General features: G+C 44.9%; 1 protein-coding gene across 7 annotated transcripts; it reads left to right on the top strand.

Annotated features, from left to right (window-relative positions):
- The first annotated feature begins 12720 nt into the window (after positions 1 to 12720).
- Positions 12721 to 21003, top strand: LOC109781021 (uncharacterized). Of its 7 annotated transcripts, none has more exons than XR_006666765.2 (5): positions 12721 to 13091; positions 13561 to 13805; positions 17742 to 17855; positions 18051 to 18577; positions 20150 to 21003. XR_006666765.2 is itself a non-coding variant. In XM_020339595.4 (4 exons), the coding sequence occupies exons 2-4, from the start codon at positions 13622 to 13624 to the stop codon at positions 20720 to 20722; spliced, it is 951 nt and encodes a 316-aa protein (XP_020195184.1). In that variant the 5' UTR covers positions 12728 to 13091; positions 13561 to 13621; the 3' UTR covers positions 20723 to 21003. The 7 variants fall into 7 exon arrangements, 2 of the variants coding, with proteins under 2 accessions (XP_020195184.1, XP_040250861.1); XR_012190295.1 differs by lacking the exon at positions 17742 to 17855 and adding an exon at positions 13931 to 14103 and having other exon boundaries at positions 12722 to 13091; positions 18389 to 18577; XR_012190296.1 differs by lacking the exon at positions 17742 to 17855 and having other exon boundaries at positions 12723 to 13091; positions 18051 to 18135; positions 18389 to 18577.
- Positions 21004 to 26775: the final 5772 nt, after the last annotated feature.

Consider the following 26775-nt stretch of genomic DNA (forward strand, 5'->3'; position numbering starts at 1 on the left):
GATGACCGTGGGAAGTATCTTGCTTTCAACACCCGGGCACATAAGGAATCGGGTACAGTAAGTATGCGTCAGGCTTGTCTCGCGAGCATAGCCATATTGAATCCGTATATGTCCCGTAATCCCATTCCACCGTCCTATTTTGCCTTTGTCAGTAACTCCCAGCACAACCAATGCATCACGCACTACTACGAAAAGGCCTGCTAGTGGCGCCATTACTAACATTTTTTTCAAAAAAAATTCAGAAATATTTTTTTCAAATTTTTTTTTGTTTTTTTTTTAATCTCGGGTCACTATGGCTTAATCTCGGGTCAATATACTTAATCTCAAGTCAAATCGCACTCCGTGGTCAAACTTCCCGAAAGGTCACCCATCCTCACACTACTCCAGCCCAAGCACGCTTAACTTCAAAGTTCTATCCAACCCCAGCACCAGCTCACTTAACAGGCACTTATTGATATATCTAGCATATCAATCATATTAAACCTTGTTGATGTCTAGGACTTTGTTCATGTTCATGAGTGTGATGAAATTTTGAAAAAATATTTCAAACTTCCCGGTCATATTACGTATCATATTTTAAAAAAAAATTCTAAAAAAAAGTTTTTTTGAAACCAATTTTTTTTCTGTTACTAGTGGCGCACCTAGCAAATGGTGCGCCACTAGTAAGTTTGATTTTTTTTTCATTTTCCCCCCTCTAGATCTTAAAAGCCCCGTATCTTTCGTTCTGTTAGGTTTTTGGAGATTTTGAAGATGTTGAATGGGGTTCGTATGCAAAACTTTTCGAGTAGATGATTTTTCATATAAAAAACTTTTTAATCCGAGTTCGTATGCAAAAGTTATGCCCATTTTACAACTTCCAGAGAGATTTTGCAAATAAAGTCGAAATTCATATTTGTAAATTTTCCCAACAACTAGACCACATATCACATGGGAAACTTATTTTCTTTTATTTTTTTGACATTTCCATCATTTTCTTTTATTTTTTCCAAAACTGAAAAGGCGGCCCAAGGGGTGGGGGGGTGGGGGTGCATTCGGTGGAGTTTTTGTGCAAAGTTAGTAATGGCGCCCTTACTAGTTTAACTAGTAATGGCGCACCACAATTACTAACTTTGAAAAAAAATAAAAAAAATTATTAATAGTGGCGCACTGAGGGTGTGGTGCGCCATTACTAGTTAAAACTAGTAATGGCGCACTGTCCCCTGGTGCGCCATTACTAGTTTTGACAAAAAAAATAAAAAAAATTTGTTAGTAGTGGCGCACCGAGGATATGGTGCGCCATTACTAGTTAAACTAGTAATGGCGCACTATCCCCTGGTGCGCCATTACTAGTTTTGAAAAAAAATAAAAAAAATTGTTAGTAGTGACGCACCGTGGATGTGGTGCGTCATTAGTATTTGGACACTAATGGGGTACCAACATATGGTGCGTCATTAGTATATAGTAGTGGCGCACCACATATGTGGTGCGCCATTAGTGTCCATATTATCTATAGCCCTTTTCCTAGTAGTGAGGTTGCTCTTTTCCTGCTTAGCCCACCAGAATCGGCATATCATAATACTAATTTCTTCACAAAGTGTCTTGGTCAGATCGAAGCAAGACATGGCGAAAGTTAGGATCGCTTGGGCACATGCTTTAATTAGAACATAATTTTGCCCATCTTCGACAGCAACCTTTCCTGCCATCCCTGGATGTTCTGCCAAATCCTCTCCTTTAGGTACTCAAAGACCTGTTTTCTAGCTTGGCCAACATAGACAGGCAGCCCCAAATACCTTTCTGTTTTCGCCTCGGCCCGAATGTGCAAAGTGTTCAGAACCTCATACCTTCGCGCTTGTCCTGTGTTCTTATTGAACATAACCAAGGACTTCTCATAATTCACAACTTGACCCGAGCACACCTCATAAAGTTCGGGGCATGCAAATATTATGTTCTATTCATCGGCTCGCTAACAGTACTCTGGATATGCTCAGGATGGTATGTACAAAGAAACATGAGATGCCATGGGGTCTCGGCTGTGAACTTGAGGAGAGCTGGCACGGGCAGGAGCTCCTAATCGACGCCTTATACGCCGGCTAGGAGACTGGCGCCCACTAAGCTCCACAGCAAGGTCGGCCCATTAACCACTAGTGGTGCAGTCCTCTCACCAAGAGTGTTTGATTCGTTCGTCAAAACGTTGACTGTTCACGGTTGACCAGTTGACCGGTCAACATTGCCTCAACAAAAAAGAGTTGACCAGTCAACCATTGACTTCCCAAAAAAATATAAATATAAAAAATTTAAAAAAATCTTGAATTCAAAAAAGTCCATGGATTTTGAAAAAATTACACAAACTAAAAAAAGCACACAAATTTGCAAAAAAAAACTTCATCAGTTTTGAAAAAAAGTTAAAAAAATTCAAAAAAAAGTTCATTCAATCAAAAAACTATTCACTGATTTTGGGAAACAGTTCATCAAATTTGAAAAAAATCACTGAATCTAAAAAAATTTCTTCAAATCTGAAAAAGTTCATCCATTCTGAAAAAGTTCATTGATTTTTTTAATAAGTTCGTCGATCTTGAAAAAAAGTTCAATGATTTTGAAGAAAAGTTCATCGATTTTGAAACAAAGTTTGTGAATTTGAAGAAAAAGTTTGTGCATTTAGCAAAAAGAAAAAGAAAGAGAAAAAACAAACAAAACCGTTCCAAGAAAAAGAAAAAAGAAAAAAGGAAAGTTCTGCGAACGAAAGAGGGTAAAAGGTCAAAACAAAGTGAAATAGGCACAATCAATCGAGATAGCCTAGTAGTTACTATCTACTCTGAACCTAGAGATCTCTAGTTCGAACCCGGGCCGATCCAGCTCGCAAGAGGACGGTGTGGTTCAGACGTCTGTTTGCAAAATAGCCTATAACGGACGCGTGAATCACCAAACAGGGGAAAACCCTATTCGATGGGCGTTGCGTGAAATTGCCGGGGCTTCGCACAGGCGAAGCGACCGAGCGACGCGATGGGCCGGCCCATTTTGCGCACGTATTTCGCCTACAACATCATCTAGTTTTGGGAAACTTCTTCCCTGAATTTTTTTCTTTCTTTTTTTTTTATTTTTTAATTTCATTTTTCTGTTTCTTTTTATTCTCCATTCTTCTTCTTCTTTCTTTTTTATTTTTTATTTTCTGTTTCTTTTTTCCTTTTCAAGTTTAATTTTTCTTTCTACATTTTATTTCACATTTTTGAACATTGTTCAGAAATTTCAAAAAAATTCCAAATTTTTAAAAATGTTCGTGAGCTCAAATTTTCCCCATAAATTCAAAAAATGTTCACTTTTAAAATATTGTGCGTGGTTTTCAAAAAATGTTCCAGTTATTTTAAATTTGTTCGGAATATTTATGGTTCAATTTTTCACAACTTTTAAGAAAATGTTCAGAATTTGAAAGTTTGTTCACATTTTATCTTTTTATTCACAAAATGGTCGGGAATTTCAAAAAAATGTCTCACTAAAATGTGTTTACAAATTTAAAAAAACATTTTTTTTAAAAAAAATCGCACTCAAAATATGTTTGAGGAATTTTAAAAAATGCTCTCATTTCTAAAAAAAATCATAAATTCGCAAAATGTTCTGTTTTTCCAATTTTGTTCACATATAAAAAAAACTTGTTTTCTGAATTTTCTTGGAAATTGCGTTTTGATCAAATTGTTTGTAATTTCAAAAAATGTTGGTGCTTTGAAAAAAATTCTTCATTATTTTCAGAAAATATTCCTGTTTTTCGAAAATGTTATAGTTTTGTAATAATTTGTTCGCAAATTTGGAAAGTGTTCGTGTTTCACAGAACATTCCTTTTTTGAAAAATAAAATTGCTTTCGAAATTCGTAAACTAATTCGGATCTGCACAGCGTGTCTAGTTCTTTAGGTCTAATGCTACTTTATTGTCAGATACGACTGCTATGTCAGTTGGTAGGAACCAGTCGAAATCACTAGTTGAGGAGTACTCGTTGCAAAGATCAACCCAACCTCCCCAGGTTGCGACAAGTGGCGCGTTGCATGTGTGCCACTTGTCGCAACCTGGTAGTTTTCTCTTTTTCGTAGATTCATTTATTCAAAATGTTTTATCTCTTAAACCGTGCGTCCAAATCTTGAACCGCTTTAACCATTGGATTCCTTGCGTCGAGATCTTCAAAACAAGATCCCATGTTGATAGGTTTTGGCGAACATTTTTTTCATGAAAAAACCAGACGAAAAAAACCATACGAAAAAACCGAACCGGGAGCACGTGTTTTTTCCCTTTCCGAAAGGGGCACGCCTGTGCCTCTCACGAAATCACAACCGCGCCTCTCGCGAAAGCAAAACTGTGACTCTCGCGGAAGGAAAAAAAGAAAAAACACATTTTTTTCGTTTCCGAGGAGGCACGGCCGTGGCTCTCGTGAAAGCACAACCGTGCCTCTCACGGAAGCAAAAACGTGACTCTCGCGAAAGAAAAAAAATAGAAAATGCGTTTTTTCCATTTCCGAGAGGCACAGCCGTGATTCTCGTGAAAGCACAACCGTGCCTCTTGCGGAAGCAAAACCGTGACTTCGCGAAAGAAAAAAATGGAAAACACGTTTTTTTCCGTTTCCGAGAGGCACGACTGTGACTCTTGCTAAAGTACAACCGTGCCTCTCGCGGAAGCAAAACCATGACTCTCACGAAAGAAAAAAAACAAAAAACGCGTTTTTTCCGTTCCGAGAGGCACGGCCGTGACCCTCGCGAAAGAAAAAAAAACACGTTTTTCGTGGATTTTTTTGTCGAAAAGCTAAGGAAGACCAGGAAAACCAAAACGTCGAAAAAACTTGAAAAAAACCCGTTTAAAAAGCCGAAAACTCATGCGAAACAAAATCCGGAGGGAGTGCCCAGAACGCGACACGTGGCGAATGGCTGAAAGCGCGTCAAGTGACGCTAATCATTGCGAGGCTTCTGAAGGAGCGCTGATAATTAGTTGCTCTCGGAACAAGTCGTCTAGATCACGCGATCCTGTGTTCGAATGCTGCAATCGTATATATTTTTTGAGCAATGCGCCGGCACCCGGGGAGGGGATGTCAGCATCCCTCCCGGGCTGATAGGTATGGGCTAGGCCCAACTGCCTTGCTACTGCAGGAGCTACCACCGCGGCAGAAATCACATATTTGACATGAGGGCGAAATCAAATCACAAACTGACCTGCTTTCGAAAAAAATTCACTCGGCTGACCCTTTCGTGTGGCGCCCGACAGCTAGGCGCCGCACACTACTATGCAGCGCCTCTGCCTTAGGCGTCGCACCTCCTGCCAGCGTGGCAGCCCTGATCCAGTTGCGGCCCCACAGACAGCACTGCAGCGCCTAAGGCTTAGGCACCACACTTGTAATGTGCAGCGCCGTCTCTTAGGCGCTGCACAGTCTGTGTTCCACTTAGGCTGGCCCCACCCTCTCTCCCCTCCCACCCCCACCCCACCCAACCCTTAGACTTGCGCCCCTCCTCTCTTCCCCTCTCCCCCCTCTCAAATCCTTCTCAAATCTTGCAAATCCGGAGTATTTGACCGAAGCCAACCCCTCCCTTAAGGTAATCTCCTCCGATCCCCTCGTTTTCATCCATAGGAATTGTCACATTTGCTCAAATCTTGCTACTTTGGGGAAACCCTAGCTTTGGCTTGGATTTGCAAATTTGTGTTGAATGATGTTATGTTTCTTTGCTAATTTGGTATGGTTAGGCTTTCATAGTATGCTAGGGTTAGGGTTATGTGTGTTTGATGTTGGTGTTAGGGTTATCCTATGGTTAGGATTGTGGTTATTGTTAAGTGGGGGTTATGGTTATTAATTCATATATATGTTATGGCATATGTATTTTGTGCAAATATTTTTGTTAAGTACTTACTTGATATATGTGTGTTTTTGATTATTGTAGGGATGGGGAGAACATGTGTTTATGTTCATCATGTGGATAAAGAGGCCTTTTTGAAAGGCAATGTTGAGCCGGACCCGGATGAGCTTAACATGGTGTTTGAGAGTAGTCCTAGCTATGCGGAGCTCTTGGACCAAGTGAGGAAGGATTTCAATTGGATGGACCCAAGTGACATTGTTGAGTTCGAGGGAAGGCATAATGTTGGTTTTGGAATGCACATCCGTTGGAAGACAATGCGTGTGAACTCCGAGCAACGTTGGGTTGCATACAAGGAGACGGTTGCCGAATCTCTAGACAAGGCTCTTGAGTTATTTGCCTCCAAGAAGGTTGAGTCTACTTTGAATTTGGACTTGAACCGGAACCCCTCCCCGTTGGTTGCTAGCACTCCCCCATCCATTAACCAAGATCAAATGAGTAAACCTCATTTCATGCAACAAGATTGGCCAACATTGAGCCCTACTCCAAACAACCAAAATGAAGCTTTTGAAGAGGAGAATCATGAGTATGAGGAGGATGACAACGAAGTTGATCTCCATGACAACAATGTGGGTGATCTCGACCAATATCATGTGCAAGAGACAATGGACCAATCCATCCCTTTTCCCCGTGCATATGCATCGGACTCGGATGACGATGGTCCCGATGAAGAAGTTGATGAGGAGGGGTTCACGCCGAAGGAGGCCCAAGCATTCAAGAAGGTATTCGGGAAGGATCACAAGACACCATTGTTCAAGGATCTTAGTCTCGCGGATGAAGCCGTTGTGGATGGTGGCAAATGCATATCTCTTGGAGCTAGGCCAAGTTCTCACCGTGATTTGGAAGACGGCAAGAACGGGATATATCCCGGTTGTGAGTTTGAATCCTTCTTGGAATTGAAGATGTGGCTTGACAACTATTCGGTTACACATTATCGTCCACATAAACTGGCCAACTCGGACGTCAATGTGCGTTACACGGTCAAATGTGAAGTGCCAAGATGTCCATGGATTGTGCGTGCGAGGCCATGGAAAGGAGGTCCCACTTGGCGCATAGTGAGTTGTCTACCAACTCAATGTGCCGGCACAAGAATGCGGATGGCGAGCTTGTGTACCAACAACACAGACAACTCACGTCCGAGTTCATTGCTTACAGGTTATCCAACCAAATATCCACACTTCCAATAATGAGCATCAAGAGTGTCATTGACCTTGTGAAAGCCATCTTTCATTACAAGGTGAAGTACGGCAAGGCATGGAAGGCGAAGCAAGCCGCATTCAAGATGCTGTATGGCAATTGGGAGGAAGCATACAACCGACTCCCTAGGTTGTTGTTAGCTATGGCCGCCACAAACCCAGGCATGGTTCACGTGGTTGAGCCTCATGGGCACCAAACATTGATTCATAACGGGAGGACCATCCAAGTATTTGGCCGTGCATTTTGGGCCTTTGAGCAATGCGTGAGGGCTTTTGAGCATTGTCGGCCCGTCATCGCCATTGATGGCACGTTCTTGACCGGACAATACAAGGGCACTTTATTGGTTGCAATAGCAAGTGATGCCAATAACCGGGTGTTGCCTTTGGCTTTCGCTTTGGTTGAGGTGGAGAACAATGATAACTGGGAGTGGTTCTTGCGTCAATTGAGAACAAGGGTATTACCGGCTGAAAGGGAAATTTGTGTCATATCGGATCGCCATCCAGGAATTCTAAACGCGGTGGTGGTTGACATCCCGGACATACAAAGTTGCACCGTTGACATTCCCGGACATACAAAGTTGCACCATCGATGGTGCATGAGGCACTTTTGTGCAAACTTCTATAGGGCATGTGGTATCAAGGAGTTGGCCGATGATCTTCAAGATTGTTGTCTCGCTTTCACCAACAAGTGGTTTGCCACATTGTTCAATGCATTGCTCAGACACAAGAAACTTGACCCCGGTGGTCTTGAATTTCTTAATAAGAACATCGTCGAAAGGAATATGTGGGCACGTGCTTTCGATGAAGATGGCCGGAGGTACGGTCAAATGACAAGCAATATGGCAGAATGCTTCAATAAGGTGCTCAAGGGTGTACGTGCATTACCCGTGACGGCAATAGTTCAATACACATTTGACAAGATGAATGGATACTTTTTAAAGTACTCAATGGAGACGGATAAGCAGATTGCTGGTGAGAACAAGGATAAGCACAAGTACTATTTCCCACCAAAGGTTGAAGAATGGTTGGACTTTCAATCACGAAAGGCAGACTCCCAAGAAGTTGTACTATATGACGACAACGAGTGGAAGTATGAAGTGAAGGAGAGGATGGAGCGAAAGAAACGAGAGGAGGAGAGGGCACGCCAAGCGAAACTTGCTCGTGAGGAGGAGAGGGCAAGAAAGCTTGCAAAGGCTCGCGAGGCGCAAGAGGAGGACTCGGCCCGTGACAAGAAGGGGAAATAGCCTCGCTCTACTCAGTAGGGACTTCGCTTCGGTGCACTCGTCGTCAACTATCTTCTACTGAATGTGTCGTGAACTTGTGAGGGCATGTGAGATGCTGGTGAAGTATCTTCTAGGGCAAGCTGCCATTTTTCATTTGTAATGAATGTGTCGTGAACCATGTCGTAGTAACGTTTGAATTGTCTTAAGTTATGAACTCATCGACATAAAATTTGTGTTTGTTCAAATTGTTGTGATGCTGCAGTCATTGTAAGTATTATGTTGTTCCGGTGAAATGAATGTGTTGTAAACTCTGTTTTTTCAGTAAACAGCCGTGCAGCGCCCAGAACACAGGCGCTGCACTATACCATGCATCGCCCAAGGGATAGGCGTCACACAGTACAGTGCAGCGCCTGGCTCTTGGGCGCTGCACTATGACTTGGTAATTTTCGTGGATGGTCAGTGCTGAAAGCCTTCTGTGGCCCTCTGGATAGCCATGGCCAGGTCGGCAGCGCCTATGAGACGGGCGCTGCACTGTACTGTGCAGCGCCTAGGCGTTGGGCGTCACACAGTACTGTGCAGCGCCTGTCTGTTGGGCACTGCAGTGCTGTTAACTGCCAAACTGCAGAAACAGATGCCATTTTGGCCTCATGCAGCACTGACATAACTTGCTACAACATAAATAAAATTACTGTAGACTGCACATACTGAACAAAGACAACTAATAACTTGAACATCACATCATTTAGGACAATTCAACATTACTACTAGTTCGCAAACACAAATACCACACTAGTAAGAATTCACCAACATATAACATAACCTCACAAGTTCATTGACCTAATGAAACCGCTACAAGAGCACTAACAAACACAAGCACTAATGCTTTCCGCGCGTGTTCCTGGTGCCATGCCTGCAGGTAATCTTCTTCTTCCTGGGTGGACGAGGCTCCTCTTCCTGCACTTCCTCCTCCGCCTCATCATCCAAGCTAGCCATCCGCGAGGTCCCTACGACCACCTTTGGGTTGCCTCTGTTGTCAAAGTCGTTGGGCATGTACCGGCGTCTGGGCTGCCTAGGCTTGAACACATATGGGGACCGAAGTTGAGCGTCCGCCAAAGTCATGTCATCATCAAGCTCATGGCCCTATCACACAATCAAACAATATGGTGAAGACCGGCGTCGTAATCAAGTGAGAATCACATCTAAAGGATTAGTCATACCTCTTGGGTGACCACGCCATCATCATCCAGATAAGCATATGAGGAACTCACATCGTCCCCCTGATGGCGAGATGAGGGGTCTGATGGTGTACCAGACCTAGAGGCAGATGGTTCATCAAATTCGGGATCACGGCAACCGAGAAGATTCGATAACCGCCTTAACTTCTTGGCCTGACGCTGTAACATGAACATGTGTGGAAGATATCAAACTCCGCAACATAGACTGGCTCTCATAGTGAATGCGATATGTACCTTGAGGAATGCTCGTAGTGAACCATCATCATTGCCTTTTCCAACCGGTGTGTTCTCGAGAATAGACTGGCTCTCATCAGCTGCTTTCTTGATCTCGGTGCGCTGCGGATGAGAAAGAATGAACACGTTAGCCATTCAAACATGTGTAATACGGCCAACGGGAAAGTAAAGAAGGAACACTTTACCACATAGTTAATCACCGAAACAGCAGGGACTCCTTGCCCTACCCTGATATCTCTGTTGTACTTCCCCTTTGATAGATCCTCAAAGTTTACGGGTTCTTCAAGAATATCCTCATTATATGCCGGCGGGCATATCTCAACTCGAGTATTTTCAAGAAGTCATCGTATGTAGTTATCAAAAGCAAGTGGGTTATGCTCACGAAGCTGCGCGCGTGCACTGCTACGAGCTTGCTCCACGCAAAGCTGGAAGCGGGTAACATACGAAGCATGATGCTTGTCCCAGTCCTTTATCTTCCGCTGCCTTCTCCTGTCCAACCTGCATGGTACAATACCAAACATTAGCAAAATCAAGAAGGAATGACGATGCTTAGTCAATACGCTCTCTTACCTATGAAGTGCTTTGTCCGTATCCACCCATTCCGGCGGGTGAGGCTGGAACAGACCAAACTGACGAAACACGCGATGTGGCAAATGAAACTCAACAGCCCAGTTGCATATCAGTGGGCACAGCATAAGCCAGAGATCCCTATCCCGCAAGCACATCGGGTTGATGCTAAACTCCGGGGTGTACCCAAGTCTGTCATCGGTGCCATATGGCTGCCATTCCACCTATGAAATAGGGCAACAATGCAAAATTGGTGACTTTTTTTAGGCACACATGAGAAATGACTGAAGTAATGACTTCGTTACCTGCTCAGGCGTAATCGTGTCCAACTCGGCAACGTACTTCTGGTACATGAGATTGACATCGTTCGTCATCTCGGAAACCACATCCCACTTGTAAGCCCAAGTGGGGCGCCGTAATTCTTCATCTTCATCTTCATACCAAGGATTAAACCTGATGCTCTTCGGGCGTCCAACGGGCAGACGCTCCCAGCTCCATACAGAAAGTAGAAGCATATTACCACCAATGCCTGCACTATCTGTGATCCTGCAACACGCATCGTCCAGCTGCATATGAAAGAAAAACAATGTTAACTTGACAGCAAGCTTGCATTGCTAATGAAGAAATGAGTTGATCACAAAACAGATCAACTACCTGTCGGTACAAGTAGGCAAGAGTCGCTGAACCCCAGCTCCATTTGCTATCGAAGACGGTCAACGCCTTCAGCCACATCCATGGAGCGTTCTTGCCAGTGGAGCCAGGAAACAAAGTCCTCGACACAACATACCACATGTAGACACGAGCATGTGTCTGGATCACATCATCAGTGGCATCCGGAGGGCACGTCGCAAAGTGAGTTTGAATCCACGTGAAAGCAGCTCCGGCTGCTTTCCTTTCCCTCTTCTTCTTCTCTTCTCCCTCCTCTACATCAGCCTCAGCCTCAGTAGGAGCCATAACGATAAGAGCAATCATCTGCTCGCGCCACCCATCAGAATCGGTGCTCATACAGAGAGACATCCCGTCGATAGCAAGACCGGTGATCAACAAGACATCCTCGAGCGTCACGGTCATCTCCCCAGTCCGAAGATGGAAACTATGCGTCTCCGGCCTCCACCGATCAGCAAGAGCGGACACCAGTGGAGCGTTCAGATTCGGCGTGGACCGGCTGACCAACTGAATCCACGGGAGTAGTCCTGCCTGCTTGATGTACGGTGTGTACCGCTCATCGTAAGGCATGGCAGGACCAGAGACCCCGTGATACCGAATCTTCAAAGGTTCAAACTTCCGCAAAAAACAAGTAATACAAATCTTAGGTCATGTAAATTTCAACTTAAGGTAAATTTGCAAAATATTTAGATTACTCGTTATTACCATCTCCTTCTCGCGCATCATGTAGGCCCGGTGTTTTGTGTCGTAGACATCGTCGAGAAGCCAAACCATCCTTACAAATTTCAAACAATAAACATATATGAGTTCATCTCAAATATCGGTAAACACTCAACATTTCATATGTGTTCATCTAAACATCTCATATGTATTCATCTACAAGAATCTCAACATCTCCTTCTCACACAATGAATAAATGATTGTAAATTATCATATATATCTAGTATGTCATATGTGTTCAAGTAAATCAACATCTCATATTTCAAATAAACTCAACATTTCATATATATCTAAAAAAACTCAACATCTCACATATAGCTACAAAACTCAGCATCTCATAATTATCTACAAAACTAGGCATCTCATATATATCTAAAAAAAATTTACAATCTAGGTTTCACTAAGAAGAATCATATAGTGTGTGTGTGTGGGGGGGGGGGGGTGTCAATGGTTCCACCTAATCTTCGGCAAACAAAGATCCAAACCAAGCAAATCAAAGGTTCCACCTAATCTTGAGCAAATCCCTAAAATTGCAACGCATTTACGAAGGAAAAGAAAAGGAACGGAGGAGTTTACCTAGTAGGAGGGATTGGAGATCGAATCCGGGCCTCAAAACTTCAGATCTGAGAGGGGTGTGGGGGGATCCGAAGAGGGCGCCGCCGCCGCCGCTCTCTGTAAACAGAGCAACTTCCTTAGAGGGGGAAGAACTGCTGGGAGGGGCTGGCCCGATGCGGCTTAAGTCAATGTGCAGCGTCCAAGCGATAGGCGCTGCACTTTACACAGTGTGGCGCCTAAGCCTTAGGCGCTGCAGTGCTGTCTGTGGGGCCGCAATTGGACCAGGGCTGCCACGCTGGCAGGAGGTGCAACGCCTAAGGTAGAGACGCTGCATGGTAGTGTGCGGCGCCTAGCTGTCGGGCGCCACACGAAAGGGTCAGCCGAGTAAATTTTTTTCGAAAGCAGGTCAATTTATGATGTGATTTCTCCCTACCACCGCAACGACTACAAGTACCAGGATCACGAACCCGGCACGGCGGCGGCTGTTACCATCCTTCTCCTACCTTCCTCCTTCCCCTTCTGCAAGATAGGACTCCATGAATCCTTGTACTGGTTGTAATAGCCATTGCTACTGAAGTACTTAGTAATCTTGATCGAGAGCTACGCCTTCCATCGCTACTCTTACACCTCCCCCGTGCAAATAAGCAGCTGCCGCCGAGTCTGCCTTGCCAATACTCTCTGGAGATGCAAAGCCTCCCATGGGCGATTACCCGAAGCGTCAGCAGAGTCGGCTCTGCTGCGCCTCGCTGGTGGCTTCCAGCTCTTGCCCGACGAGATGCCCCTCCACTCATGGAGTCAGTACCGTCTTATCCAAATCAACATCTCTATAAAATTTTCCGGTATGTTCTTGGCTCCTTTCGTTTCTTATTACCTTCGAACAGCGAACATGTACCGTTATAATCATGCGCCTTTTCTGCTTCTGGATTCTGACCGATAATTGGATCTTGATTCTGACCAAGATTTTCCTCCCCCCCTGACCGATAATTGAAATTTTGGCCAGAATCAAGATCCAATTATTGATCCTTTTACAACCCCCCCCCCCCCCCCCCCCCCCCCCCCCCCCCCCGCCCCTGAAATTTTTATTTTTAAGATCTTATTCGGAAAATTGAAAAAAAAACTTATTCGGAAGGCAAGTAAAATATGATCGTTTTTACTTCATGCGGCACCCCACCGTAGAAAGAAAAGGGAATTGATTTTTGTTGGTACTAAAATTAAAACTACCATTTTAGTGCTGGCTATAATAGCATACATCTTATTTGAGTCGGATGCTAAGAATGACCTTTTATGCTTACCTTTGGACCCTGGAAGTGAGTAGCATAGTAAGCTGGATTTGCCGTGCCTCTCCTTCTGTTCTGCTACTACACGAGGCATGGATAAAGCAGAGAGGATGAAGGCAGCAGAGGAGAGCAATCCCATGGTAGAGACAAGTGCAATACAAGATGTGTATTACCAGCCAATCATCCCGGGTAGCAGCCACCGTGATGGTACTATATACAAGAAAAGGCTTGAATGGGAAAGTGAATACTGTGTAGATGTTGACGACCGCACAGAAAGTATGTTATCTGAATCTCTTTTCCTATTTTTATTTGTTTTATCCATTCCTAGGATATATTATGTACTTAAAAACTTGAGGTAATGTTTGCATTATTCTTTACTGTTATGCTGGAGTTTATTCCAGTTGGCCCTGCCCTTCGTTGGGTACCCTGGGTCTTCACCCTGGGGGTGAGATGAGAAGATGGGGTGGTCGAACATATTCAGAGTTGCTGACAGTTGCTTCTGCTTGTTGCTGGTGGTGGCTGTTGTTGTCTTTAACTTGTCTCCATTGTTGGAGACATGCAAATAAAACCGAAGGTTAATGGGCCTCCTTTCTTTGTTATTTACTATACTCCCTCTGTAAACGTCTTAGATTTGTTTACAGAGGGAGTATTTTACATCTGCTTCCTTCCTTTGTGCTCCAAGTTGCTATTATTGCACGGAAGCCCTAGGTGTTGCCTAGTCATCAAATGCCAAGTTAACACCTAGTGCTTCTATAGTGCTAGAAGACTTCACAATGTTGTGGTGAGTCTATACCACGGCACCTCTAATTCTTTGGATTACGAGGCGTGAAGGGCACTAAATAACATTGACACCTAGTGATTGCAGTAATATCAGTTGTCAAGGTCATCACTAGCTAAGGTGGAGCACATTGACATACGTCTAGCATTTTCTCAAGCCATACCCCTTACGAGTGGGGAGCCTTCTAACCAAATGGACACCTTTGTAGTAGTTGCATCCCTGTGTTAACTTTAGTTATGTCACCCGAATGTCGTTGCCAACTTTAGTAATTGGACTGTCGCGAGCTAGTGAGTAACACTAAAGTTAAAAGCTAAGGATCCACCCAAATGACAAATGAAATTCCACATCAAGTTCCTGCTAATATAATATATTTGCTAGTTCAGTTTTAACTGATGTCCTTCCAATGGTTGCCGTTTATAGAAGGGATTAGTCTACAACCATTCTGTACTTATTGCCTTTGTAATGGTTGATAGATTATATGATAGAGGAGACTCGGCTTGAGAGAGGAGGGAGATAACGGGGTTAGTGGAGGTGACTGGACTTTTTTATTGATTATTTGGTCTATCATAGATGAGTGCACACCCTTCCTTATACATGCAGGGGTGGATAACATGGCAATGAAAAATTGAAAACTCTTATCTAATTTCACTAACGAACATAATTATATCATTTATTTGATGACTAGGGCTGATGCCCCCTAACTTGCACACACGAAGCTGTGGTAGAAGTTGCTACCATTTCTGAAGCGTTGCGTCGCCTAACTACAGGGCCCTTAACTACGTAGAAGCTTAACGGATGTTGGAGTTGAATCTCTCAGCACCTCTCTCCCCTGAGATATTCTTCACACTAACACACACATAACACTAGCAATGAAGCTTAGCTGAATCACGCAACTCATTGTCTTAGAAACCGGACCGGACCGGCTGTCAGAGCGGAATCGGGAAAAACCGAAAATGGCGATCTTGGCTGTTTCTTAAGCTCATTGGACCGTTCTGCCACTGGGCCGGACTGGTCGGACTCTTTTTGCGATTTGGGGCTAAAAACCGGGAGGTCGAATGCATAAATAGGAAATTAGTGTGTATCATTTGAACCTAGGTCTATATGAACAGAGACCGGCCCTCAGGTTTGGCCCAATAACCATCTCGCCCAACCAACTTTATTGTACTGTAGAAGAAACCGAAAGTATCTTATCTTTTCTTACTATGGTATTAGTAAACAATACATATTATTTACAGCCTAAAAAACAAGCCGATGAACCGGTAGACCGGTCCGACCAGTAAAACCTGAAATGAGGGGCTCACCGGTTCGGTCACCAGTCCTGTTTCTCACAACATGCGCAACTGCACAAGCTGTTTTGGTGACTTGTAGCTTCACAGAACCAAAATCTTTTCTGTTTTGATGCACTACAAGCTTGATATTACACATGATGCACCCTCCTGCTTATAGGACTTCTAGGTCAGTCCTATAGTCGCTGGTGCTACAGTAGACACTAGGGCGATGCTACCATACACATCAAGTTTGTTGTGGAGACTACAACTAGCTATTACAACTCAATGAACAGCTCATGCTCTAGGTGTTACATGGTTATTTCATCTAGACAATTCCTCTTGTGTATCTACTGCCGACTGTTGATATTTTGGTTGTAAACTGTCCTATACTACTACGCTATAGGATGCAAGGATTGTCCTAACATTCTGCCTCCTATCCTTGTGTATCTACTCTCTCCCCCATTAATCTTGTCATATCAACACCATCAACATCATGCGCCCATCTCCTGATGGCTTTGTACCGCCTCATGGCTAGTGACAACATCACACACCGACTATCTAACAACATCACGCTGATATTTCTTGTGACAATGGCATCACACCATTGTTTTGAGCATCTCACCGACCCTTCTGAAATGATGGCATCACACCATCATTGTAGGTATCACACTAACTCTTCCCGACGATGGCTAAGACCACTGTCGTCTTTGGCCACATATTGATGCTTCATATGACATTGGCATCACACCGCCGGGCGTGCACTCCCCTCAACTCCTCTTATAGGATTGCTGGCCTTAGCAAGGAGTGCTTTGTATTTCTTCTCTGGACACTCGGAAGCACAATGCCCAAAGTCATCATAGTAGTCATTGTACCTATCTTTGTGGGCTACACCGTGTCCACGACCATGACCTCATCCTTGTGACAAGTCATGCCCTCTTGTCATGAGAAGTTGCTCTTCCACACCTCTCGTCTTTAGCCCCTTGATAAGCTCTTCATAGGCCTTGAGTCGAGTGACCCAATACCCTCCTCCATGACCATCTTGTTGACATCACTAAATAGCGCAATTGATGAAGCAAAATGGATGAATTTGTTGGAGACAGCTCGCAACTTCTTCACAACGTATTTCTCCTCCATCGTGTCTCCAAGCTCATGGATATGCCCCACAAGCATCGTGAATTTCACAGCAAAGTCATTCTCAGGCTCTCCATCAGCCAGCTTGAGGCTATTAAACTCTGAGCGCAAGTGATAGATCCTTGCCTCTTGGACGAGCTCGATGCCCACATGCATGGATTGCAGCCTGTGCACACATCAGACGTGGTATCCTCTGCAACACGTAAAGGCCAGCTCCTCCTTGCTCTCATCAACCTCCTTTGGATGAGCTCTCATGATCAACGACACCCCCCTGCACCATTTGCTCGCAGGAGGTACTTCATCATCATCTTCCATACTGCGTAGTTCGTCCTTGTTAGCTGCGGGAACGGAATCCTCCCTGCTGCTGCTGTCGCCAGGTTGCGTAAGCCACTAGTCGCCATGGCTCCACTCGGTGCAGTGTCACGTGTCATCGTCTTTGTCATCACCTACCTCTGTTACCAATTGTTTGAGTTTGAATCACTCAATTGCTCTCTTCCCTGGGATCTTCACACGCTCTCAAACACACGCACACAATACTAGCAATGAAACTTAGCTGAATCACTCAGCCTCTCTCTCTCTCTCTCTCTCTCTCTCTCTCTCTCCCTCTCTCCCTCTCTCTCTCTCTCTCTCTGCTTGTGTGTGTGTGTGCGTGCGCGCGCTGTGTTGTGTTTCTCACAACATTCACAAGTACACAAGCTGTTTTGATGGCTTGCTGCCTCACAAGGCCAAAATCTTCTATCTTTCGATGCACTGCAAGCTTGATATTACACAAGATGCACCCTCCTATTTCTAGGAGTTCTAGGTCTCTGCTATAGTCCCTGGTGCTGCAGTAGGTCGACAGTACAGTATGTTGGTGCTACAGTACACATCAAGTTATTTCTGGACACTAAAACTAGCTATTACAAGCTCAATGCACATGTCATGTTCTAGGTGTTTAATGGCTGTTTTGTCTAGACAATTCCTATGGTACTGCCTCCGCAGACTGTTGATATTTTTGTTGTAACCCATCCTATACTACTATCCTATCATTGTTAGCTTATGCAGCACTTCCGCTTCTACCTGTTGTGGCCATGTCATTTTTGTGACTGCTACTGAAGATTACCGCCTCCATTGCATGAGGCTGAACTGCCCCAGTTGCAGAAGCGTCAGGTGAGACAGCAAGAGGGTGCCACACTCGTAACATTGTCGTCATCAAAGTCATCCACCTCGATGTCGAATTGCTGCGTGCAGGGGTGACCATATGCATACTGCTCATCGCAGTTTGCACAAATATGTTGTTGGCCACTACAGTTGCTAGACACCTCATTACTGCTGCTGAAGGTGTTCCCTCTTTCTTCACTGTAGTTGAAGCCATGGTGGTCATGGGACAAACCCAGCAGTAGTTGGCTCTGATACTAGCCCCTTTGCAGCCCTCCTTATCGCTTCATAAGTTAAGTTTATGTGGGTAAATTGTGTGTGGATATTTTTTTTAAGTTTGTATTATCCTGCCCATACCTGAATTCTTTGGGTGTTATTTCATACTCATACCTACCTAAATAGTTTGTGTATGGATTTGAATAGGCAGTTGTTACCCATTTGCAGGCCTTTAAATATGTGCTGCACAACACAAGTTACTTATAGTATTCATTTATCAATTGCATATTAACTAACAACAGCAATATAATATCGTTGGTGAAGCTCAGCTGGAGCCAGCATCTTGGGACGATATGACATGTGAGATGATGCAGATTTTCTCCTTAAAGTTAGCTAAATCTCCTATCAACAGTGGCTCAATGCAGTTATATGGATACATCGCGGCACGAGATGAATATGATTTAAGGCTTAATTATCTTTTCAATCGTAGCAGAGAAGATCCCATCGTCGTGCAACAGGTGAATATCAATACTTTTCTGCAGCCATTGTACATTGCATCCAGAGAATAATGAGATCGAAACTGATGTACTCCCTTTTCCCAAAGTCAAGGCATGCTTGACTTTTCACTATCTTTGATTCTGACTTTGACCGGTAATTTCTACCAACATACATGGAATGGACATACTTGGATGGCATCTTGCGTTCATCTTAAACGTTATTTTTATGCCATATGTCCTTACACTAACTTTACAGACATATTATAAGCAAAAATCTTAGTCAATCTCGTACATTGAAGACTGTAAGAATCAAGTGCGCCATACATTTCAGGGAGGGAGTACTTCTGATGGCATACTACAAACTCCTAATCGTCTTCCAGTAATAGATGCTTGGATAGTGTTGTAATACATGGGGTAAAAGTAACAGACAGATTATTGTGTTGGTGGTCATAACGGTGGGCGTACCGGGCAGCTTAAGGTTTCGTTGTGCTATTGCTGTTACTGTGCCTGGAGCGGCCCAGTTTCACCCCTTCAAAATAGCCTTTGACTTGAAGAATTAGTCTGTTCATGCTGGCGTCCATTGCATGGCAGACTCGCAGGTCATAACTGCAGGTTGTCGCTGCTGAGTTGCCTTCAGGAAGATGAGTCGACACGTGGCTGCTACCTTGTAGGGTTTGCAATTGCAAACTACAGGAGTGGCCGAGAGATCGCCAGCCATGGGCGATGAATGTTCAGATGAGTAGCCCTAGGCCCTAGCGCATTGGGCTCGGACATGGCAGCATTTACTTGGGCCTTGGGGAGTTACGGAGTTAGGTGGTTTGGCCCATAGAGGTTGTTACTTCGGATAAATTGAGTAACCTCACCGTAAGACCGAGATGACCCATATTATACCAGGTCTACCATAATGCAACTGAAGAACCGAAGACCAGATTAACTTGTTATGCCCACCCTATTCATACCCTGCAATCCTAGATCCTCTGGATTGCCCATATTAGCTAAATTATATTTCATATAAGTTAGTGCCTCATGGACCTGCCTTTTGCTGATGCGCAGAGCACCACCACGTAAACCGAGAATGTCTAATAACCTAACGGATATTTTGGACCTGAAAGTGCGTTTTGATTTTACTATGGTCTGTTTAGTGAAACTTATTCAAAGTATTGGAAGCAACAATGTCCTGGTAAGAATGGACAATGTCACCGTGGTGGAAGCTTTGAGGCACAACGAAGGTCATTCTACGGTGGCAGCTCCTCTCCTCGAGGGCTGCAGAATGTTACTTAGAGAAATCGAGTAGGTTACTATTGAGCATTGTAATAGAGTCGAATGTAGTTGCTCATGAGCTAGCAAAGTGGGGTCGTGCAAACAATCCATCCTTGTGGGTAGATGCACCCCCTGATTTTATTTCTATATTTTTAGCGGATGATGTAAGCGTTATTTAAAGTTAATAAAGCAAGCCCCCGTATAAAAAAAGTTTTTAGTTTGTGTAAAACTCCTAATTTGCTTGTTTTTTTTATCTGTTGGCATCATTTGCAAGATAAGTATTAGCTTCAGTTTTTTTTGTTATATGAAGTACTAACAGCAATAGTTTTACAGGGTTTTCTCATTCAAATGACCGGACCTAAGAGAGGCATTGCATTTCACTGTGATGTTCTACTTGAGTTTGGCATGAGGATCAAGAACGGAGAAAATGAAGGAGATGACACACAGTTGATTGATGGAATGTCGGAATTTCGTGGACTATTAATGCCATGGGAACCAACTGAAATTCCCATTAATGGTAATTGTGCTACAGTTGAGATGTCTGCTGCACTTGTTAGTAATGCAATTGCGGCCATTGTAGAAGTTATCATATCAGAAGCACATGGTGATTTTGATCTATCCCTCAGTTCCATTGTTTCTGTTGTGGAGGAACATGAATTTCAGCTTTTTCATGGCTCCGCTGGTGACTGGTGTGGTGTAAGGAGGTTTGTGATTGCTGTCACAGTAAATACTATGTTGCATTTGAAGTTCATGCTTGGTCACAGATGCTCCAACGGTAACATTGAAGACACTTGTTCCTTCAAAGCCAAGCTAAACGGACACGCCAGCCATCAAACAAATTTGGAGGCTGCTTCTATCTTGACGAAGGTGACATGGGCGGCATGGCCTCCTGAAATGTTTTGTTGACTAGATACTGATTGTCTTTATGTTGGAATCGGGTACTGTTATACCCGATACCCGATTCCTATTTCAATAAGTAGTAGAGACTGTTTTCTAGTAAGTTTGTTTTATGCTTCGTTATATTCACATCAGATATTGATCCCAGAGGCATTACGCATGACAAATGTGTAACATCAAACCTGATTCCTTGAAGTTTTGGCCAATGTGCCCATGACGAATGCAGGGTTTAACTCTTAGAAATTGTTGATGTCAGCAAAGATTTAATTGAAATTTAAAATTCAAAATGTTTTATAGCTCAAACTGTTGTTTCGATTCAAAAATCATTTTCACATACCGTCAATCATTTTCACATATACGATGCGTTTGGTTCGCTGAAAAAAGCGCGTCTTCCGATTGCAGCGTACTCTGAAACCGTAGCGAGCGTTTGTTTCGGGAGCGATGGTTTCCCTAACAGCGCTTTCTGATACGGCAGTTCAGAAAATCGAAACCGCCCAAATCGGGATGGGTTAGAAGTCGGGACCCGGCGCACGAACCAAACAATGAACGTATTACGTAAAAGTATTCTGACGCAGCGCTTTCCGATACGGAAAACTGAATACGTTACCTGCGCTGTACCAAACGCGTCGATAGTCATGATGAGACCTTCGAAATTAGAGCCTAGGTTGGTATGTTTTAATGATTTTTTTGGCTAAAAAGTTACCATGCCTAAACTGCACAAGTTATTAACTTGTTCACTTGATTCTGTAAGAGTTGTTCATATTGTTTATATATCTATTGGGATCTAGCAGCTACATCTTTGCACACAAGAAAGTGCCTCATTATTACGGGCAAAAATTTTTTTATTCCTCCCCTGACATCTAGGACCCATCAGTTATATCTTTGCACGCAAGGAGGCTGACATGTGGGTCAATAGCTCGAAGCCTGCGGAAGGCGTTGTCAACTTAGTTAACAAATGATTCTGTCATTTGTAGTCGTTGGATGTACATCCAACGACCGACATGCATCTTCAATCTCTCGTCTTCTTCCTCCAGCGCCGACGGGGCCTCCTGCTCCCGCCTACGGTGGTCAGCGGCGCTGCTTTGCATGCCTCGCTGCGAAGCGCTACCCTACCGTCAGCCAGACCATCCCTCCATCCATCCACCCCTCCTGTTATTCTTCGTCGACTGCAGCCCCATGTCGTACTCCTCTCTGTCTGCGACTGCACTGCCGCATCTTCTCCATCTTCGGGTGTCAGAAGTACGACGATCTATGGGACCAGCGAGGCCCCTTTGCAGTTCGGCTTAGGAGATCGACGAGCACGAAGAGCAAAACCAATAGTACAAGCGCGAGATTCGGGCCGCCGTGGAGGCGTAAAAGCCTACTCCTGTCTTTGGGTGGTTTGACTTGGGGCTCAAGTTACAAGCGCAACTTGCTGGAAAAACGCGAGCAAGGTGCAGCTATTGTGTAAGCGTGAGCAAAGTGTCGACCCGTGCCAAGGTAGCCATGGGCCTCCTTTTATAGACAAAAAAGGGTCACCACAGTGGCAATACGGTCATTACATCTTGTGAATAGTGGTCTCGATGCTATCTAACATAATCCTGCCGGACTATGACAAGGGCATTTAATGCGTCGTGAACTGATAGCAATCCTTTGGCAAAAGGCGTCTCTCGTTCTGTGTCGTCGACGTGGACGAGCCTATCTTCTTGACACGTCCACTAGACAGGTGTCAATAAAGTTGATCTGCATGCGACGTGCTGACACGCGGCCCGATGATCCTCCCCAAGTCGCTCGTCCGCTCGACACCTAATCTTGACAAGCCATCAGCTGGTCGATGAGGTGGAGTGGTGAAAAATCATGAAGGGGGAACTTCCCAGCAAGGAGCTTGCTGGGTCGTGGCTTGCCGGTGCGGAGCTTGCCGGCAATTGGAATCTTGATCTTCAGTACTAACTTAGTACTTCTCGATCACCTACCTGGAGGTCTTCTTCACGGTCTTGGTGTCCGAGTGTTGATGCTTGGGTAGATTTATCCTCCGGCAAGGCTTTGTCGTATGGAGGGTTGCAACTGCCTATGCACGAGTCTGGGGTACTAAGGGACCCCTAATTTAGTACACTGACAGGAGCCCCCGGGCCTGGGCCATATATGCATGCGAGGCATCGTTGGGCTAGGCCCAAATAGTGCACGGACACGCGTGGCAGAGAATAACTTTCGTAATTTTCTCTTTTACCATGCCCCCACGATGCGCATTAAATGCGGTACGTGGAAGAGGTGGAACGAAACGGTTGCGAAGGGTAGTGTGCCTAAAAAGCGCAACCACGTAGGACGGTAAAGAGCCAGCCTCCGCACCTTCCCCATAAAAAGGGAACCGCGAGAGGCCCCGCTCATGTACCCCCTTTCGTTCCCAATCTAGCATCTGCCTCCTTTATCTTCTTCCTTGCGCAAGAACAGAGCACTCTGCTCCTTCCGTCGCCGCTCCACCGTGCCGCTGTCCCCCACCAAACCCACTTCCTCGGCAGCCGTCATGGCCCCCCAAAAGAGGCCAATGCAAAGCTAAGAAGCTAGCTGACCCGGAAGCAGAGGAGAGGAAGGTGGAGATGACGGCGTTGTGGAAGAACAACATCGTCTTTTCGCCGGTCCTAAAGCAGGAGGATCTCGTAGAGCGGTACGCGTTCATGTGGGGGAGGGAAACAACGTCCCACCCCGCGCCACAAGTTCTTCCCGGATTTGCCAAGTATAGTGGAGACAAGTATCCCTTCTTCACCGCATACTCTTATTGCGGGATTGCCCCCCTTTTTCCGACTTCTTCTCTGAGATCATGTGCACATACAGGTTCCATCTTCTTGACTTCACCCCGAATGCCATGACTTGTATGTCTGTGTTTGCACACATGTGCGAAAATTTTGTTGGAGTAGCGCCCAATGTTGCTTTCTTCCGCCACTACTTGGTCCCACATATTGAAGCAGATGCTCCTTCTAGCGGCATTACTTGGCTCCCCGGGGCCTGCGCCAAGGGGGCATACCTTGACGGCCAACTACACCTGGCGCGGAACGAATGACGAGCAGAATGGTGCTGGATTAAGGATATTGAGTTCCCAGACTTCTGCAGACTGAGGATGAAGAAGGTGGAGCGTAGCAGGGATTGGGGCTCCCTTGATTTAAACGATGAGAAGCTCACAATTGCCACAACTCGCATCCTTCGCCTCAGTGCCGCCGGGCTCACCATCGAGATGGTAGGAGCCGATTTCCTCCGCCGTCGTATTGCTACTTGTGAGCTTTATTGGATTTCCCCGAAGAGAAGAGGATGATGCCGTACAGTAGAGATAAGTATTTTCATCAGTTATGAAACCAAGCTTATCAATCCAGTAGGAGAACCAAGCAACACTATGTAAACAACACCTGCACGCAAACAACAAATACTTGCAACCCAACGCATAGAGGGGTTGTCAATCCCTCAACTGTATTGGGAAAGATTAAATTGTATAGGTTTTGATAAATATATCTAAAAAATACAAAATGAAATAAATAAAAGAAAATTTCAGCAAGGTATTTTTGGTTTTAATATATGATAGAAAATAGACCCCTGATAAATATTTTTGGTTTTCACTAGAGGTTTCTCTCGAGAAAATAACATACGGTGGGTAAACAAATTACTGTTGGGCAATTGATAGAAAAGCAAATAATTATGACGATATCCAAGGCAATGATCACGTATATAGGCATCACGTCCACAGATTGGTAGACCGGCTCTTACCTGCATCTACTACTATTACTCCACACATCGACCGCTATCCAGCATGCATCTAGTGTATTAAGTTCATGGAAGAATGGAGTAATGCCTTAAGCAAGATGACATGATGTAGACAAGATAAACTCACATGTAAATAAACCCCATCTTGTTACCCTTAATAGCAACGATACATGTGTGCATGTCTCTTTCTGTCACTGAGATTGAGCACCGCAAGATCGCACCCATCACAAAACATCTCTTCCCATGGCAAGAAAAATCAATCTAGTTGGCCACACTAAACCAATAAATCGGAGAAGAAATATGAGGCTATAACAATCATGCATAAAAGAGTTCAGAGAAAACTCAAATAATATTTATGGATAGATTTGGTCATAAACTCACAAATAATCGGATCCCAACAAACACACCGCAAAAAGTCATTACATCAAATAGATCTCCAAGAACACCGAGGAGAACATTGTATTGAAGATCAAAAAGAGAGAAGAAGCCATCTAGCTACTAACTACGGACCCGTAGGTCTGTGGTAAACTACTCACGCATCATCGGAGGGGCAGCAAGGATGATGAAGAACCCCTCCATGATCGTTCCCCCCTCCGACAGAGTGCCAGAAAAGGCCTCTAGATTGGATCTCGTGGTTCTGGAACTTGCGACGGCGGAAAAAGTATTTCGTGGACTTCCCTAGGGTTTTTGGGATTTTAGATTATTTATAGAGGCGGAGGTAGGTCAAGACGGTGCCCGTGGGGCCCACTACCCACCAGGGCACGCCGAAGGCCCCTGGCACGCCCTGGTGCCTAGTGGGCCCCACGTGCCTCTTCTTGTGGCCTCCAGAAGCTTCGAGGATCTCTTATCACCAGAAAAAAAATCTCCAAAAAGTTTCATTGCATTTGGACTTTGTTTGGTATTGATATTCTGCAAAGTAAAAAACAACAACCGGCACTGGGCACTAAGTCAATAGGTTAGTCCCAAAAAATGATATAAAGTTGCTTGTAAATGTATATAAAGCATACAAGATTGATAATATAATAGTATGGAACAACAAAAAATTATAGATACGATTGGAGACGTATCAAGCATCCCCAAGCTTAACTCCTGCTCGTCCTCGAGTAGGTAAATGATAAAAACAAATTTTTTGATGTGGAATGCTACTGTGAGGCCTGGATAATTAAGCTACAGTAACCCTTTGTTAGTGATGCCACGTCACCTTAGTTACTGTTGTTAATCTCACGTTAGTTCAAAACCGGTTCGGAATTCAACTTCAAAATAAAGGCAAACAATAAAAGTTTTCAAATATTAAAACTAAATGTTCGGGTGGAGCCAAATAATGCCTAGGTATTTATGGTGAAGAAACCATGCTGCTATAAAAAGCCTAAATACTTCAAATGAATTAAAACAGAAAAAGAAATATAAATAAAAAGGAGAAAGAAAAAAAACAAAAACAGAAAACTAACAAAAAGAAAGAGAACCCCCCACTCGGCTAGTTGGCCCAGATGCTAGCCAGGCCGCCCCCCTCACTCCCTTATCCCCCACACCTCGAAACCCTAACCCAACCACCCACACTCCTCCCCCCACGTCTCCCTCTCTCCCATCCCCGATCTAGATCGGGATCGGGGGAACGAACCCCACGTCGCCCCGACCCCGTCGACGATCCCCGCCGCCTCGACGCCGCCCAGAACCTCGCCTCGCCGTCCTCCTCCTCGACACCTCGCTGGAGCTGCCCCACCGTCCTCGCCTTCGTCGCCGTTGTCCTCATCTTCCTTCCCAAGCCCCACTGCCCCGTGCCCTACAACCCCGCGGTGAGGCCCTCAGCCTCTGCCTCCCCTCTTCCTATCCCTGTCCAGAATGCCACGGCGCCGTCCTCACCCGCAGCCCAGCCCGCGCGCTCACCACGTCGGCCGCTGCGCCCCCGCGCCCCGTCTCTCCCGCTCACCGCGCACCGCCACGGCCGCGCCCTGCTTCCCCCTCCCAGCTGATCGCTGGCGCTCCTCTGTGAGCGACCGCGCGCGCGAGCCCAGCCATGGCCGGCTTGTGCCTCTGCCGCTGGGGCCTGGCCGCTAACTATCTAATTAGCCCCCTAACCTCCAATTAATTAGTTGGGTCCATTAATCTAATCACCTAAATAATTTAACTGTTAGACACTGAATGGTGGACCCCCATCTAGGTAACTAAAGTAATCAAAACTCTGTTAAAATGTGTATCTATGACACATGGGTCCCACTGGCCCCATTGACCAGTCAAACTGCCGACTGGGATAACCCAGTCAATGACATGCGGGTCCCCTGGCCCCTTTGACTAGTCAACAGTCTCAGTTGACTGCTGACTGAGCAGTCAACTGGACC

The sequence above is a fragment of the Aegilops tauschii genome, chromosome 7, assembly GCF_002575655.3.
Source record: "Aegilops tauschii subsp. strangulata cultivar AL8/78 chromosome 7, Aet v6.0, whole genome shotgun sequence".
In the NCBI taxonomy this organism is placed as follows: domain Eukaryota; kingdom Viridiplantae; phylum Streptophyta; class Magnoliopsida; order Poales; family Poaceae; genus Aegilops; species Aegilops tauschii.